The sequence below is a fragment of the Colossoma macropomum genome, unplaced genomic scaffold, assembly GCF_904425465.1.
Source record: "Colossoma macropomum unplaced genomic scaffold, Colossoma_macropomum, whole genome shotgun sequence".
NCBI lineage: Eukaryota > Metazoa > Chordata > Actinopteri > Characiformes > Serrasalmidae > Colossoma > Colossoma macropomum.
In genome coordinates this window covers 30,732,589-30,751,325 of record NW_023494788.1, presented here as the reverse complement: position 1 = coordinate 30,751,325, position 18,737 = coordinate 30,732,589, and the positions used below count along the sequence as shown (strand labels likewise).

The following is an 18,737-nucleotide window of genomic DNA, read 5'->3' as shown; positions in this document are numbered from 1 at the left end:
TTATAAAATGAGACTATAACATCTATGGACGGGTATCTCTACTTTGTGGCATGTATTGGTAGTTTTACTTTGACTCATCTATTCTGGTTTTATCCAGCTTTGCTTAGTTTATGGTCCAATATATTTGCATTCTATTCTGATTTACTTGACACACATTTGCCCCCTGATCCTGTTATAGGAATTTGTGGTTATTCAGAGTCTGTAGCTGAGTTTGGGAAAACTCAACAGCAGGTTCAGTGTGGTTGCAGCTAAGAATATTATTCTTCCTGTCTGGAAGTCCTTTTGGCCCTTTGTTTTATAGAATGGATATCTGAGACAACATACATTCTTCAGATGGAGCAGTTGAGATGTAATGATAAAGCTTGGTGGGATTATCACCCTGATGTGTTGTGTGGATTTGTGTTTCTGTCTGATATTTGGAAATAGTCTAAGTGAAATGAATGGTCCTCTTCTTCTTTGGCCCAGAACCACAGTTTTGTTTGTTTCCGTAAACAATCTGAAAGGCTGTCAAAATCTGTTTTGACATATTTTCATCTCTGATTTCATATATGCCATAACTTGTGGCCTACCTGACATTCCCATAACCTACTGATATGGAAGTACCATTTATTTATTTATTTATTTTATTTTTCTTCCTAGCATAACTGTTGCAAGATAGATCCAGTTTCTCTGCCATCTATAGATATCTTACAATGCTTTTCATTTATGGTCATCATTTCTGGACATCTCTGTAAATGCTGAAAATTGGCAGCATTCCTTTTAAAAGTGCTCTCATCTCCTCTTCAGTCTAGTTTACCTCTCTGCCATGTTTGTGTTTCTTGTGAGAAGTGCATGAGGGGAATCTGTAATGACACTAAATTTATGCATAAATGTTATTTTTTTCTGAAAAAAAAATCCAGTGTAGGATTTTGTGACATTTTCAGATTTCAACAGATAATTTTTTTTTTTGACTTTCTTTAAAATATTACCAATAAATTCCATTTGTGTAGCCTAAATCGCCAAACTTTTTGTAAAAAGCTAGTTTGGATGGAAGCTTAGCTACAGTTACAGCTAGAAAAAACAAACCGTAAGGTCAAAGCTGAGTCTGTAATTTGCAGAGCTCGTAGTTGTAATGACAAACCCAGAGTGACCTAACCTTTATCTTGCACATCAAGGTTCCTTTTCCTTAGATTAACCTTATGTTTTACTTCAAACGATAGTTGGAAAATCTATCAGCAGAAGTAAAAAAATATTTTTAAAATATTTTTCCATGTCCACTTTTTAGGTTCAGCAGACAGTCCAGGACTTGTTTGGCCGTTCTCCTAGCAAGTCTGTAAATCCAGATGAAGCTGTAGCTATTGGTGCAGCAATCCAAGGAGGAGTACTAGCTGGGGATGTGACAGATGTGCTCTTGCTGGATGTCACTCCACTTTCTCTGGGCATTGAAACTCTAGGAGGTGTCTTTACCAAACTGATCAACCGGAATACAACTATTCCCACCAAGAAAAGCCAGGTGGGTCAAGATATCTTTCACAAACTGATAATAAAAGGAATTTGTGGATTGGTGTTTGACCTGTGAAGTGCATGTAATGCGGGCAAAAAATGCAGAAGTTGTCATTTAATGCTTGAGTATTTGATCAAGTTCTATTTAAGCAGGACCCAGAATTGATTATATTCCATCATTACCATATTCAGCTTTGTACAAGTAATATCCAACTTTATCTGAATGGTCCAAAAGCATGCATGACTGTCTTTCCGTTTTACTTTGTAGGTGTTTTCTACAGCTGCTGATGGTCAAACACAAGTTGAAATTAAAGTTTGTCAGGGTGAGCGTGAGATGGCAGCAGATAACAAGCTCCTTGGACAGTTCACTCTGGTAAGCTTGAATTTGTAGGTAGATTGTTTGCATCATTACAAAAAAAATGTAGTGTTATTTATGATCTTTTTAAAATCTTTTTGTAAGCCGATTTTTAAAAAAGATTTTTGTAATATATAACTTTAGTTTTTTATATTTTGATTTGGTGGTATTTTTTTAGAAAAGTAAGTTTTAATTAGGTAATTATCACTAATTTGTGAAATCTATGGCTGTTGATAGGTTGGCATCCCTCCAGCTCCTCGTGGTGTCCCACAGATTGAAGTCACCTTTGATATTGATGCCAATGGAATTGTGCATGTTTCTGCTAAAGACAAAGGCACTGGACGTGAACAGCAGAGTAAGAGGTCAAATTCTCCCATACAACAACAAATACGTTGAAAATATGTTAGTGTATTTGAAAAACAAACGATGTATTTATTTATTGGAATATACTGACAACATATAGAAGTTTTTCAATTCATTTTCATAAGGGTTCAAGTTCAAGTTTGCCCCAGACATTTTTTGTTAGTTTGTTTCAAGAGCTCAAGTAGACTATTCTCATTTGTTTCTCAATCTGTATGCAGTTGTCATCCAGTCCTCTGGTGGCCTCAATAAGGATGATATTGAGAACATGATCAAGAATGCAGAAAAGTATGCAGAAGAGGACAGAAGAAGAAAGGTTATTCAAGCTTTTCTTATTGGTTTTACTTTTTAGTTTTGTTTTTACAACCCCAATTACAAAAAGTTGGGATGCTGTGTAAAAAGTATATAAAACACAAAAAAAATAAATAAAACAATGCAATGATTTGCAAAATTCATAGACCCATATCTTATTCACATTAGAATGTAGAACATACATTAGATGTTGAAAGTGAGACATTTTACCATTTCAGGAAAAACATTTAACTCATTTAGAACTTGATGGCAGCAACGCATCTTAAGGTTGGCACAGGGGCAGCTAATGGCTGAAAAGTAAGTGGTCCTAATAAACAGCTGGAGGAACAATTTGCGACTAACTTATGACTGGGTATAAAAAGAGCATTTTAGAGAGGCAGAGTCTCTCAGAAGCGAAGATGGGCATAAGTTCACTAATCTGCGAAAAACTGTATCTAAAAATTGTGGAAGAATTTCAGAAAAATGTCAAAATTTGAATTTCTTTTTGGAAGCCACAGACGCTAAGTCCTGCAGACTCAAGAGGAGAGGGACCATCCAGCTTGTTATAGCGCACAGTTCAAAAGCCTGCATCTCTGATGGTATGAGGTTGCATCAGTGTCTGTGGCGTGGGCAGCTTACACATGTGGAAAGGGACAATCAGTGCTGAACAGTATGACAATGCTAAACCAAATACTGCATCCATCACAACAACATGGCTTTGCAGAAGAAGAGTCTGGGTGCTGAACTGGCCTGCATGCAGTCTAGACGTTTCACCAATAGAAAAATTTGCCGCATCATGAAATTAAAAATCTGGCAAAGACGACCCAGGACTGTTGAGTAGCTAAAATCCTACATCAGACAAGAATGGGAGAACATTCCTCTCCCAAAACTAAAGCTATTGGTCTCCTCACTTTCCAGACGTCTACAGAAGAGGGGATGCTACACAATGGTAGACATGGCCCTGTCCCAACTTTTTTGGGATGCGTTGCTGCCATCAAGTTCTAAATGAGTTAATGTTTTTCATTAAATGGTAAAATGTCTCACTTCCAATATCTGATGTGTTCTATGTTCTGTTGTAAATAAAATATGGATCTCAGATTTGCAAATCATTGCATTCTGTTTTTATTTACATTTATTTACGTTACACAGTGCCCCAACTTGAATTGGGGTTATAAAATAAGTTATGCTTTGTTCAGACAAGCATCACAGATCTGATTCAACGGCATATGCAGTTCAATTCAGACATACTAGGTAAATCCTCTTGTGGGTCACGGAAACTTTTGTGGTCGTTTGTGTTGGCCGAGAATTGCAAAAGGTTGGGAACCCAGAGAACGCCATTCGATAACCTGTCCGAAAGCAATGGCGAAGCAAGTAGGTGTTTAGCCTAGATCTAAAAATTGAGACACTGACTGGGAAAATTATTCCAAAGCTAGGGAGCTTTGCAGCAACAAGCTCTTCATTCTTCTGTACCTTTCATAGTTCTAGGTTTAATAGGCAGCTAGCGCCCTGTGATTTAAGAAAGGCATGATGGTTCATACTAGATGTGTTCATTTACTGAGAGGCAAGGCCATTAAGAGCTTCATATGTCAGTTGAGTATGCACAATGATATCTGGATCATATTTGTACTAGAGATGAAAATTAAATTTCTCTTTAATGCTGTTCCAGGTGGATGTAGTCCCAGTTTCTGTAGTTCATAAATGTTTGATGCTAATAAACAACGTGAGGAGATATGCACAAATGGTGGGGCATTGGCCTACACAGATGTCCCAGCTACTCAGAATTGTGTAAATTCAAGCAAAGCTTACATTTTTTTTCTTGAGATAAAAGTATAAGCCAAATAAAAATCACAACCCTCATTCTGCTAACGTGCATGCTAAGAACATTAGAATTATTTACACAGTTAACGAACATTGCTCAGCGCTGCCCTTTAAACATTTTAGAGCTAGTTTTTTTGTTTTTCATAAGTCCCATAATGTCTGTTACTGCTTTTTTTATTTATGTTAATTTGTGTCAACCCAATACACCCAATTTTCACATTTTGCAGCCTCTTCTTCACTTTTCTCCCCAGTTTAGTCATATTCATTTCCACCCTCTAGTTAGGAACCTTCTGGTCACACAATACCACCAGCACTAGGAGTGTGAAGGCAAGCACAAGCTTCCTCCAAGTCACGTGAAGCCAGCCACTGCTGACCTGCTGCTAATGCAACGTCATTGGACCAGCTAAATGCGCTTGGAGGAGAATGCCAGCCACCAATTTTGTTAAGAGAGGCCTCCGCTAGTTAAGATCATGCTGAGTGAAGAGGGAAGAGAGAGGGCCATTCTGTCCACCCAGAGAGAGCAAGTCCAGTTGTCCTCTCTTGGACTCCTGGCTACAGATGACTGCAGCATCACTGGGGATCGAACTTGCAATCTCCTAATGATAGGGCCAACGCTTTCACAGTTGCACCACTTAATATAGTTGTGAAATCCAATGTAGAAAATGATTGCGATCAACTGAAGATGAGTCCTGAATATTGACTGGAAAGTTATTCCAAAGCTGGGGGACTTTATATGAAAAGGGATATTGTCTGCATCATCTGCGCAGCTCTAAAGAAAATCTCGGATGACCAGGGTGGCCTCGGAGAAATACGCATACTATGGCTTTAGTAGAGGCCAAGCCGTAGTCCGTGATTACAAGAATTACCGAAGTTGAGAAATGGATGGAATTTCTGGAGTCGGTGTCATTGTGAGTGTACTGTTGTTGGTTCTGTTGAATTTGCTTTTAATTTTAGTTCCTCTAAGTTGTATTTGTCCTGGGAATTATAAGACATGGATACCAGACCGGGCTAATTTTTAGCACCGGTGTTGCTGAGATGCACTGCCTGTCTCAAGAGGAGAGTCACAGCCTCTTTAGGTTAATGGTAGGAGACTTTTCAAAGGGAAACGTGAGCATAATGTTAGAGTTCAGGCTCTACTGTATTCCTTTTTTTCTTTTATGCTAGGGTTCTTTGGGTCGTTGTTGAAGTATCTTATATTTTTTTTTTCTGGCCTTGGCCTGGTTTGCAGTTATGTTTTTATACTTGGTACAAGTATCAGAAGAATCAGCAAGACTACATTAAGGTTGGGTTGGACATGTGTTCCACAGTGTAGGATCTAGTAAGAGCAGGAGAGTCATAACACTAATAAATAAGCAGTTACAATTTAAATGTTGAGGGGGGAAGAATTGTGATTATTATTCTGATTATGTAAGATGCATGCAACGGGGATGCACAATATTATCCTTGGGGGAGACTGCAATCTGGTAATGGATCCAATCTTGGACTGTAGCAGCAAAATGGCATAGAGATCCCCTAAAGCCCTATTAACTGTCCAGAGGATGTGCAAAACTCTAGTGACAACTGATGTTTGGCAAATCATGAATCCAGCTGGGCGTGACTCTTCTTTTTTTATTTATTTATTTATTTTTTAAGTGCACCTGATTGTACTTGTTTAATCAGTTGGTCTTAGTCTTCAAACATTTCATCAGATGACAACCAGCTTTGTTGGAGTGAAAATCTGCGGCCACATCGGCACTTTGCGGATAAGACTGGACACCACTGATTTAAAAATTAAGAAAAAAATGCACCGGTGATAAAAAAAAAAAAGTGTAAGACTGGACACCCCTGGTCTAAATCTACCGAATTAGCTATTATGACCAAGTGCTTAGAGGATACTTTTTGTTCTACTCAAGATAATGTGGCTCCATTAAAACACCGGCCCTCTGCGGATAAGATTGAACAGTCCTGTTCTAAATATTTTAGTTCCGATCGTGCTTAGGTAATTTTGGAGTTAATACCTCAGATTGCCAGGTCTCATACAGGTGGAGATTTAACTCACTGCTTCTTCAGGACTCAGAATTTTGAGAGGCTTTAAGAACACAAATTAACTCTGGGAATTAATCTGGCTTCAGCATCTTCTGCAGGTGTAGTTTGGGAAGCAGTTAAAGCAGTTCTAAAGGAAATATTTTTCAGTATGCCTCACATATTAAAGACATAAGTGCAAAACATTTTAGACTTGGAAAATAAAATTAAAAAGGTGGAAACAGACTTGAAATGTCAGGTTTCACACAATGGCTTGAGGGAGCTAATTTATTATTATTAACTTATTTAAAAATATCAATATAATGGTTCATTATCACAGTTTTAGTTTATAATAGTTTATTATCCCAATAGAATTCTTTCTGTTCATGACAAAGCAGACATATTTTGAGTCAGGGGATAAGGCAGGAAGGCTGCTTGTTAGATACATAAAGAATTATCATGCATTATTCCCACCATTAGGTCTCCTGGAGGCACCATTTTAACTGCAACAACAGATATCAGTAATGTTTTTAAAAATTTCTATGTTGATCTTTATCAGTCAACTTGTGTCTCCACTGCCCAAACTGACACAGCAGAGAAAAACTGTCTGGGTTTGCCCATAACAGTAGAAGGGATTATTGAGGTTATCAGGGCTGTGTCTTCTGGTAAGGCTCCAGGACCAGACGGATTTACTAGAGTGTTTTTAAAACCTGTGCATCAGAACTTGCCTCACTCTTGCTTGACATGTATACAGAGGTTTTCGAGACGGGTGAACTGCCCCCTACTCTGTCACAAGCACTGATTACTTTCATTCTTAAGAAAGATAAAGACCCCTGTGAATGCATAAGTTATCGTTCACTATCTTGAATTTCATTAGATGTTAAAATTTTTCCTAGTGTAGCATTCCGATTGGACAGAGTGATTACTTCTTAAGTACATACCGATTTCTTAATTCGTCAATTTTGGGGGAAAGCTATTTAGAAATATTGGTTATATGTGCATCGAAGGACAGATCAGGATCAGTTGTGTCACCAAGATTTTTTTACAGATGTACCTGATGCAACCGAGAAATTATTAAATTATTATTAGCCAGTTTGTTTCTAGCAGCTTTTGGACCAAGAAGAAGAACCTTTGTTTTGTCTGAGTTGAGTAAGAGGAAGTTGTATGGTATGGTGGTATGGTCAATATATCCAATTTTTTGTCATCAGTGTAGCAGTGGAAATCTGATCAGTCAGGTAATTATCTGAACCAGGAAAGAGCTATTCCTGTTACTCCCACAAGTGTGTTTTATATATAGATAGTAAGATAGTGGTCTATCATATACGCTGCTCATGTGCTGCTCGAAGATCAAGCGGAACCAGCAAAGAAACATTACTTGGTCAGAGGATAATAAGAGATTATTTACAGTTTTCTCTAGTGCTGTCTCTATACTATGATGAGGCCTAAAACCAGACTATAATTTTTATGTATGTGATTTCTATTCAGATATGAACTTAATTGTTGTGCCACAGCTGTTTCCAGAATCTTTAATATAAATGGAAGATATGAGATATATAATATGAGGTATACAATTTGACACTTCACAGGGATCAAGATTAGAATTTCAGAATTTCTTTGAGTAAACTTGTAGGAATTAGAGCTAATATACAAGTAGAAGTTTTTGAAGAGGAAATCATTTTAACCAGCTCTGTTTGTTTCAAGTAAGGTAATACAAAATAATAATCTGGGATTATTCTTATAATTTTCAATCTGAGAGGACAGAAGTTGAGCGTGCTGAAGTACATGCCCTTCTGTAGTCTATTAAGGCTGTCCTTCAAGGCAAACTAGAATACGTCTAGTTTAGTCAGGTGCCATTTATGCTCTAGCTGTCTGAAAGTCTCATCAGGATCATCGTTCTGTTAGGGAAAGCTTTTTCTGCCTTATTCTCTTACTTTTTTAATGGAGCCACATTATCTTGAGTAGAGCGAAAAGTATCCTCTAAGCACTTGGTCGTAATAGCTAATTTGGTAGGTTTAGACCAGGGGTGTCCAGTCTTATCGGCAGAGGGAGATTGCACACCCCTAGTTTAGACAGACATCTGATAGAAGCTAATGGATCTTTGAGGTTTTTGATAAAACTACTAGCTGTGGAGGATGTTATAGTCCACTTAACATAATAGCGTGGTGAAGATCATATATTGCAAATAAAGCAAATTTCATATGAGATTAGGTAATTATCTGAGACTGCTGTGCTCTGGGGAAGAGTGTCTAAATGGTCTGTTTACACCAAAGGTCAAATTAAAGTGCGATTGCAATAATGAGTAGGCTCCATTAGATTTTTAGTGAAACCAACAGTCTGAGATGGATACAAATGGCTTACTTGGTGAATCCTGTGGTTTGTCAAGGTGGATAGAAAGATCTCTGACAGAAGTGCTGTCATTGCAAATTGGTTTAACTGATTTGATATTCATTGGATTAGTAGAACAAGCTTTTCAATATTTTGTGAAATTTTGTTTTATTTGGGGAACAGACGCAGTCTCAATTCAGTGTAACCTGTGTGGCATCTCAAGACAGCAAGCAGATGGTCGGTTTAACCTGTTTGTGTGTGTCTGTCTGGCCTTGGCCCTGATTTGTTAGCGTCTGACTGTCCTACACTGATGACTCTCTGAGAAATTACATGCTGTGCTACAAGTTGGGACGGGGGGTGGATATCATCCAGACTCAAAAGACCTCAAAAGTAGACTATCTACAAAGTCCATGTTGTTTTCTGAGCGCCACTTGGACAACCAGCAAATTAGCGACCATAATCTGCCGTAGATTTTGGTGCCATGTCGAAACTGGGATAGGGCCAAACCATTATTATGGCATCAGTAATCGTCTAAGCCAATTTGCAGACCTCTTATTAGTATTATTTATTTTTGACTGCCGAACAACAATAGTAGCTACATAAATGACTATCTTAGAATACCAACAGCTAGCAGCTTCAGGTTTCCTCTAATGTCTGGTGCCCTGGCTCCTGATATACAGCTAACTGCTACTGGCACCCCTAAAAGAGAAGCTGTTTTCTTGTGCTGTAAAATAGCCTCAACTATAACTTCAACAGGCGTCTCAGAGAGTGTCTGAGTGGGGCAAGCCTGTTGGAGGAGTGGTGTTTGTGGGGGGAAGCTTTAGTATTAGCTTTAGCTTTGTGACTATGCCGCCAAGACGCCACCCGTTCGCCCTGCTGTGAAGGCTCAGGAACTACTGTAAAGTCAGTTTATTTATATAGTGCTTTACAGCAGGTGTTGTCACAAAGCAGCTTTACAGAAAAGTCCAGGTCTGAGCCCCCATGAGCGTCGCCAGTGGCGAGGAAAAAGTCCCTAAGAGCAAGAGGAAGAAACCTTGAGAGGAACCAAGACTCAAAAGGGGAACCCATTCTCCGCTGGTTGACACCGGATAGCAAACAGCATTAGTATAAAATATTATAATACAAAACGGAGTGGAGCAGTGATCAATTCGATTAGTTTTAGTTTATGCAGCAGCAGCAGCATCATCAGGAGGGTCAGTTCATGAGGTTGAGGTATGCACAGCATTGTACAGCATGAAGCTCAATGGTGGTCAAACTGGTCCAGAAGGCTGGCGAGCAGTAGGCACCCAATCAAGGCAGAAGAAGCAACAGCATCAGACCGCACAGGATGGGGACGTGTTCAACTCGACAAAGAAAAGGAAAACACAGAGTTAGTTCTGTAAAGAGTGACTGATCACAGATTACAGTATTAACAGAGTGCAGCACAGAGTCCGGCAGGTCTAGTTATTACAACCTAACTGAAAGGGAGTAACCAGAAAGGTAAAAGGGACATAAGGGCTCCCTGAGATGTCAGCGCCCCTCCGCTCCACCGTCAGCAAACCTGAGTGAACGCGTGAGAGCAGCGGGATGACGGCACCAACACTCCCAGTTTACCATAATACTCTATGTCCATGAACCCCCAGATCTGCACCTTTTATCTAACGGGGAAAACTAATTACCAAAGGCTTGACTAAACAAGTAAGTTTTTAGCCTAGACTTAAAGACTAAGGCTGTGTCTGAGTCCCGAACACTGACTGGCAGATTATTCCAAAGTTAGGGGGCTTGGTATGAGAAGGCTCTTGCCCCTGATACAACTTTCTTAATTCTAGGTACTAATAGTAAGCCAGCACCTTGTGATCCAAGTAGGCGCGATGGTTCATAGTGTGAGAGAAGTTCACTCAGGTACTGAGGGCCGAGTCCGTTTAGAGCTTTATATGTCAGAAAAGAATTTTGTAATCAGTGTGAAATTTAACTGGCAACCAGTGTAGGTTTGGTAAAACTGGGCTGATATGGTCAAACTTTCTGGTTCTTTTGAGGACTGCAGCTGCAGCGTTCTGGCTAACTGAAGCTTGTTAAGGCTTTTGCTGGAACATCCAGACAGCAGGGCATTACAGTAATCTAGCTTTGAGGTAATAAATGCATGAACTAGCTTTTGTGCATTCTGTAGAAACAATGCATTTCTTAATATAGCAATATTGTGGAGATGCAGGAAGGCTATTCTAGTAATATTCGTTATATGTGCGTCGAAGGTCAGATCAGGATCTATCCTGATTTTTTACAAATGAAACCTGAGGCAACAACTGAGAAACTATTAAGTTTGTGTTAAATTAGACAGTTTGTTTCTAGCAGCTTTTGGACCAAGAAGCAGAACCTCTGTTTTATCTGAGTTAAGTAGGAGAAAGTTACTCGACATCCAGTCTTTAATGTCTTTCATACAGTCCTCGATCTTGCTGAGTTGAATTTTATGATCTGAATTATATATACTGTGTGTCATCAGCGGAGCAGTGGAAATTGATGCCGTATTTACTGATAATGGTGCCCAGTGGTGACATATATAATGTGATCAATATAGGCCCTAAAACAGAGCCTTGTGGAACACCATACTTTAGCAAGGACAGATGATTCACTGTTTACGTTAAAAAAAAACTGATAGCGATCAGTGAAGTAAGATCTGAATCAGGAAAGAGCTATTCCTGTTACCCCTACAAGGTTTTCTAGTCTATCTAGTATCATAGAGTCGTCTATCATGCCAAATGCCGCACTAAGATGAAGGAGGACTAGCAAAGACACATTTCCTTGGTCAGAGAATAATAAAAGATCATTTACAATTTTCACTACTGCGGTCTCTGTACTATGATGTGGCCTAAAACCAGGCTGAAATTTTTCACGTATATGATTCCTATGCAAATAGGAACCTAATTGTTGTGCCACAACTTTATCCAAGATCTTTGATATAAAGGGGAGATTCGAGATAGATTTGATAGTTCGCAGGGATCAAGGTTAGTTTTCTTAATCAGAAGTCTAATTACTGCTAGTTTAAGAGTTTTTGGGATACAGCCAAGGCTAAGAGCAGAGTTTATTATTGACAGAATAGGCTTGGTTATTTCTGGCAAAATTTCTTTAAGTAAACATGTAGGAATCGGATCTAACATACATCTAAGTAGAAGATTTTGCGGAGGAAACAATTTTAACTAGTTAAAATTGTACTCCGCTGTACTCAGAATTATCTACCTCTTGAATACATTCTACAATGGAGTAGTTTTCTGAGAATTTAAACTTTTTTAATACTGGAAGTTTGATGTATGTAGACATTGAAGAGGAACAGAGCTATGACACTTACTTGATGTGCTGTGGTGCTGCTCCCCACTGTCTCTGACACTTCTTACACACTTCGGGAGCCTCACAACTGTGGCCAAGTAGTCCACATTCCAGGAGACAGCGGGGCATAAACCTACATTGCCCTGAGCTTGTTTCCCAGTCAAAGAGGTAGGAGGAGGAGGAGGAGGAGGATGAAGGCACTAGAGAAAAAAACATTATCCTTACGGTGGTGTCACCTTTGTTCAGGTGTGAGTGGGCTCTGTGGAGCATGTTGTCCTCAATGGGGGTCGTCCCCTAGAGTGCAGGAAGGGGTAGTGATGAATTTTGAATGTTGCTTTGTTAACTTCACAAATGAAAGCATTTGCTCAACTTGTAAATGCAAATAAGTTTATTTATGCTTTCTTAGCTTCTGTCTTGTACGTTCTAAATTAAAAATTAGTTTTCACCAAATACCAAAAAAAAATTTTCTATGATGTACTTATGAGATTTTAGTACTTAACGCAACAAATTTAATTTTAAACACAACCTCATTCACATTCACCTTCATGTAAAAACTTTTCAAAGGGAATATTTAATCATTGTTTAATCTGAAACAAACCTATTTGAAGCGGTTAGCCGATTGTTTGGCATGTTTTTCTGGACTGTTTTGCTGCTCAAAAAGAAGGAACTTCACAGTGCCCTTTTAGATAAATTTATTTAATTTCCCTAGGACCGTGTTGAGGCTGTCAACATGGCTGAAGGCATTGTCCATGATACAGAGTCAAAAATGGAGGAGTTCAAGGATCAGCTACCCACGGAGGAGGTAAACAGTGTGTATAATTATTTGTTAAATGCTGTATACTTATTTTTGTGCAAAGCTCATGAAGTAATGTGCTCTGTCTTTCTCCAGTGTAACAAATTGAGAGATGAAATCACTAAAGTACGAGACCTGCTGTCACGGAAGGATACAGAGACTGGTGAGACCATCAAACAGGCTGCTACAAGTCTACAGCAGGCATCTCTAAAGCTCTTTGAGATGGCTTACAAGAAGGTAATTACATTTAGACAAGTGGTCTTTCTGGTCTTCCTTTCCTACAAGATAAAGCAATATAATATAACAAGACAAGCAGTAACAAGCAGTATTATGTTAATGTAAGTATGCACAGTATTCATAAGGTCCAGTCGCTTTAGTAAAGTTCTGTTAATATGGGTCGCCACTCATTTACTTGGCTAGTCACAAGTTTTAATATATCTATTATTACTTGTGATCTTTTCTAGATGGCATCTGAGAGAGATGGCAGCAGTTCAAGTGGAACAGAGACTGGAGAGAAAAAGGAGGGACAACAGTAGAGCCTTTACAATTGTGAAGGAGCTGAAGTGCTTGGGAATGTAAACTGTTGAGTTGCATTCATGTTCTCATATGCTGTGTTTTTGCAGTATCACATAAAGTACATTTGTGTTCACTGTATTACTGCCCCCCATGGAACTTAATTTGTATTCGTCTGGCATAAGAAGTCCTGGTTGCATGAACAGTAGTAATTACAGTAGTAATCTGTCTGTGATTAAGTATGTGCTGTCCTATTTTGCTTTTCCACTTACATGAAGTTTATATTAAAATTTGGTTTATGGAGATAAAAATCCTGCCTACTGATGTCTAAACAGAAGTATGAGAATTTTCTTAGGATGCTTGTCTTTTAAGATATAGCAGTATGAGATACTTTGTTTATTTTAGCATTTTATATGTATTGATCGCTCACTGTGTAGGACTACTCAGAATGTATCCAGAGCTGGCAATATATTAAAGTATTTCAGTGGAAACTAATCACTTTCAAATATTTATATACAGTGAAACTTCATATTGTAGCACTTGCAAGGTATTTTAACAAGTCTGGTACTGTGGAGCAGAGGTGGGGTCACACCTCCAGGAGAGTAAAAAAGGATTTTTACTCTCCTGGATGTTTTCAAATCAAAAATATTTTTACTTCTACTCAAGTGATAAAGGAATCTTTTTACTCTGTTACATATTGCCATTTATATTTAGTTACCAATTCCATTTTTTTGTTTAATTTCAATATGTTTTGAGCTTTGTATTTTAGACCAACAAATCCCAAAAAGAGAAGAACAAAGCTGCACAATTTTTGTATTTCTCAAGTTTTTTGGGAAGGTATTTTTACTTGTGTAGTTATTTTCTGCAAGTATCAATATTTTTACTTGAGTATTGATTTATGCCACTCTACCCACCTCTGTACCTGATCATGAAAAGTGTCCGTGTTTTTATTAATGCTGCTTCAGTAGATGCAGCCTCAGATAGCAATATTTCAATCAACCTTTATTTAATCTCGGAGAACATTGAGGGTGACCCTCATTTACAATGTTGGCGAGTTAGTACAGAGCAAGGGATTGATAAAGAAAATATCAAATAGTAAAAATAAATTTAATAAATAAAAGATAAAGCAGGTAAGTATAAAAAAGTGAAACAATAATAAAAATACATAAAATATAATAAAAAACAATTAAAACAGCTAAAATGTAAAGGTTAAAATCAAAATAAGAGGAGAATAAGATCAAAAAGTAAACAAAGAATTTATTAAAATGACAAAATAATCAAAATAAGAATAAATAAAATAATCAAAAGATAATAATGGAAAAGAAATCAGGTAAAACAGGTGTATGTAAAGTGGAGGTGGTTAGAGAGTAAAGGTTTAAAATGACCAAGTGACACCAGCGAGCTGAGCTTTAGTGTTTCCTGTAGGGAGTTCCAGTTCGCTGGTACTCTGTAACTAAAAGCATTTTTTCCCAGTTCAGTAAAAACCCTCGGTACCTGTCATGTGATCCAACCACTGGAGCGAGTCTGATAAATACCATTATTTACAGATGTCATTGGTTTATTTTTATTTATAAAACACTCTCTGGCCATATGCCAGAATATATTACTTCAAAGTGTTTCCCACCGTGTTGCTAGTGAGGGCCATCCAACTTTTTCATACAGTCTGCAGTGATAAGTGTTATACGGGTCTCCAGTAATGAACCTCAGTGAAGAGTGATAGACTGAGTCCAGTGGTTTTAGGGAACTGGCAGATGCGTGTTTATAAATTACATCACCATAGTCCGTGACTGATAGCAAGGTTGCCTCAACAATTTTTCTTGCATACACGGGGAAACAGGGTTTATTTCTATGTAGGTAACCAAGCTTCTGTCTACATTTGCCAACCAATTTATTCATATGGGGTTTAAAAGTGAGTTTATCTTCCAGCCATATGCCAAGGTATTTATACTCTGTGACTCTTTCGATGCTGGATCCTGCCAGGGTAGTGATATTTACAGTATTAAAATCAGTATTAGTAGATCTGGAAAACAGCATGAACTTAGTTTTCTTAGCATTTAAAACCAGTTTGTGTTTACTCAAAGCAACCTGTAGAGCATTAAGTGAGCATTGTAGTTTTCTTATTGCAGCATAAACAGAGTCAGCTGAACTGTATAACACTGTGTCATCTGCATACATGTGTACTTTGCAGTCTGAGGCAGAGGCAGCAAGTTCATTTATTTATATATATATATATATATATATATATATATATATATATATATAGATAGATAGATAGATAGATAGAATAAAACTAGGCCCAAAATTGAAGATGCAGGAAGTATGGGTCCAGCCCATCTTCACCAGTAGTTTTTCATGGATTAATAGTAGTAAGAGATTTAGCTACTATGATTGGAGAGAAAGGCTGGAGTGTGAAGAGACCATGGCTCTGGGTAGCAGTAGAGTTGTTGTCAGTTTTACCTAACTGCAGATTTGAGTCGGTATTTTCAAAAATGTGCCCAGCTGCAGCAAAATGTATGTTAAAAGCTCTACAGATTTCCTTCTGATCAGATATCAGCTGATCATCAACTATAACGCTGGTTGGAAGGGTAGAGGAATTGGTTTTAAGGGATTTTACAGTTTTCCAAAAGTTGAGTGTTTGTAGGGCTGGTAATCAGGCTGAGATAATAATCTGATTTGGCCTTTCTAACTCTCTCCCACGTGTGTGTGTTTACCACCGTTGGAAATGATTTAAGTCAACATCTGGGATTTTTAGTCTATGGTTGATTTCACTCATTGCTAAGTCAGATAGAAAAGCTTGTTCATTAAAATGTTTAAAATTTCTTCTAACCACCATGTGAGAGCCTGTTTTGTTCTTGTAACTGTTTCTAATGCATCCAATGGGGCAGTGGTCACTAATGCCAAGGTCAAAGACTGCTGAGGCAGTAATTCTGTCCATTTTATTGGACAGAATTAAGTCTAGCAGGGTAGATTTGGTGGGATCCTTCAAATTTGGGTTTGTTGACTCCATGACCAATTGTGTGAGGGTAAGATTTCCTCCTCTTGATTCTCTGTCTGTTCTATAAAGGTTAAAGTCATTTAAGGCCACGTCTTCATCACTTACAGATTGTCTAAGCCAAGTCTGTTAGTATTAAAATATCTGGATCAGATTGTGCAATCAGGACTTTAAGTTGATCCATATTATCCTTCTGAAGTAGGCTTCTAATGTTAAAATGTATTATGCCTAAACCTTTTCTGTTTTTAAAACTCTCAAGGTCTGTTATAGCATTTACTGCAGGGTTTTCTTGTGAGTGTAAAGTAATTGGAGTTGGATCAATAAAAATCAGTTTGTCTGGATAAAAAAAAAACATTAAAATTTTTCGCTTCTTTGTTATTTCTTTTTGATGAAGAGCTAGTCCTGGGTCTTCTACCCAAAACAACAGAAATACTTGAGTTTGAGTTTGAGGTATGTAATAGTCATCTGGAGTTAACAGAGTAAAATATATTGTGGCCTAAATCTGTGAATCCAGCCTATTGGGAAGAATCCCATCAACTCTGTAAAAAGAAGGGCGGTTCCAGAAAAGGTTAAAATTGTCAATAAAGGTCAAGACTTCGCAGAGGCAGGTTTTTGGAGCCAGGTGTGAAGGTTTAAAATGCGGCTAAAACGTCCTGAACCTCTTCCCAGTGACGGAATTGGTCCAGAGATGAAAACAGATTTACCACCGTCTTGTACAGAAGATAGCAGGCTTGTGAAGTCATTTCTCAGCAGTTCTGTGTTTTGATTTCTGATATCGTTACATCCCACATGTATTACCTTCTTCTTCACTGAGTCGTATTTCTTTAGAAGACTGGGGAGCTGCTGTGTAATGTCAGAGACTTTTGCACCAGAGATAGAGTGAACTACGGCTGTATGGTGCTTAATTTTTATGATGATTGAGTGGATGGAGGAGGGTAGCGGGTCAGTCGAGGCTGAGGCGGGGATGGGCGATGGGTTCGTGGCTCGATAACCAGCGGTGGCGGGAAACGAGGGGTCAGCGCGGCAGAATTCCGGTGCGGGGAGCGGCGGTCCGGCTGTCCGTGTGGGAGCTGTGAGGGAGCTCGGCAGGGTGGCCGTGTGGAGGTGGAGATGGCCTGGGGAGGTAGGAAGCGGTTTGGCTGTCCGGCCGCGTCCAGCTGAGAGGTGGAGTGGCGGGCCCGCTGCACAGTGGGGTTTTCAGATGGAGCAGGGGTGAGGTTTATGGCTGGAGAGCTCACTCGGATTTTCTGCACTGACGACTGTTTGTCAGCAAAAGTGTCTTCCAGCTCTTCCAGCACCGAGAATGTGTTGCTCAGGTGAACCTTTCGTGGAATCGCATCGGAGCGCCTACCACCACGAAAACCCCCACCTGCAACGGACCATGGCTCAGCCTGGCGCGGTGCGGAGCAACACACCTTCCTGCCCCTGGGTTTAGCTCCAAGCCGAGGCCAGTGATCCGCAGCCGCTCGAGGAAGACTGCCGTTCTGATCGCCTGCGTTGTAGCCAGCAAGGAGTCGAGGAGATCCTCATCGTCTTTGATCTGGTAGAATACAGAGATTCTTCCTTCAAGTTCACAAATCTTCTGGCTCAACCGCGCACAGCCATCACATCCAGCTGGAGAGCTGTGGGGAGGCATGACCAAAAAAACAACTCGTAGATTTAAACTAGAAAGGGGAAAGTTCATGAACGAACTTTAAGTTGGCTTGAAAAAGCCAGTTAATTTCGTTAAAACGTTAAAATGGTTTAAAACTGTTGATAGTTGTTAAAATGTGCCAAAGTGTTGTTTAATTGTGTGGAGTGTGTGTGGTGTGTTAATTGTGAGTGTGTGTGTGTGTGTTTGTTGAGTGTGTGGTCTGAGGAGTGTTGAGTTTGTGTGGTGTGAGCTGTGTTGAGTGTGTGTGGTTTGTTAATTGTGTGTTGTGGGGTGTGTTAAGTGTGTGTAGTGTGTTTATTGTGTATGGTGTGGGGTGTATTAAGTGTGTGTGGTGTGTTGAGTGTGTGTGGTGTGGGATGTGCTGAGTGTGAATTGTGGGGTGTGTTGTGTGGACTGTTGAGTGTGTGTGGTGGGGGGTGTTTAGTGTTTGTTTATTTTGTGTGGTGTGTTTATTGTGTGTGGTATGGAGTGTGTTAAGTGTGTGTGATGTGTTTATTCTGTGGTATGTTGAGTGTGTGTGGTGTGGGGTGTGTTGTGGGGTGTGTTGTGTGCTTGTTGTGTGCTTATTGTGTGTGCTGTGTTGAGTGTGTGTGGTGTTAAATAAATGGTGTTCAAATAAATCCACTGGTACTTGTTAAGTTAAAAAGTTGTATATTTTGGACTTATGGTTATTATGGTGTCCCAGGCAGATGGTGGATGACTGATATGATATTCCAGGTTGTTACTAGGAAGTTGCTAAGCAGATACAGTGGTATCTAAGGTATTTTTTGTGGTCTTACTAAATAGTTGATATAGTATTTCTAGATGGTGATTTAGATCATTTTCGACAAGTAACAAACCCTGCACGTGCTGTCTT

At 39.1% G+C, this 18,737-nt stretch overlaps 1 protein-coding gene across 1 annotated transcript in view; it reads left to right on the top strand.

Moving 5' to 3' along the window:
* hspa9 (heat shock protein 9) overlaps positions 1 to 13,730 on the top strand; it is a 30,190-nt gene extending 16,460 nt beyond the window's left edge. The window contains exons 11-17 of the mRNA XM_036569161.1: positions 1,265 to 1,492; positions 1,751 to 1,855; positions 2,075 to 2,192; positions 2,419 to 2,513; positions 12,639 to 12,731; positions 12,819 to 12,959; positions 13,187 to 13,730. Of these exons, the coding sequence (XP_036425054.1) occupies positions 1,265 to 1,492; positions 1,751 to 1,855; positions 2,075 to 2,192; positions 2,419 to 2,513; positions 12,639 to 12,731; positions 12,819 to 12,959; positions 13,187 to 13,258 (852 nt within the window). The 3' untranslated portion in view covers positions 13,259 to 13,730. The remainder of the gene's footprint in view (positions 1 to 1,264; positions 1,493 to 1,750; positions 1,856 to 2,074; positions 2,193 to 2,418; positions 2,514 to 12,638; positions 12,732 to 12,818; positions 12,960 to 13,186) is intronic.
* The last annotated feature ends 5,007 nt before the right edge of the window (positions 13,731 to 18,737 follow it).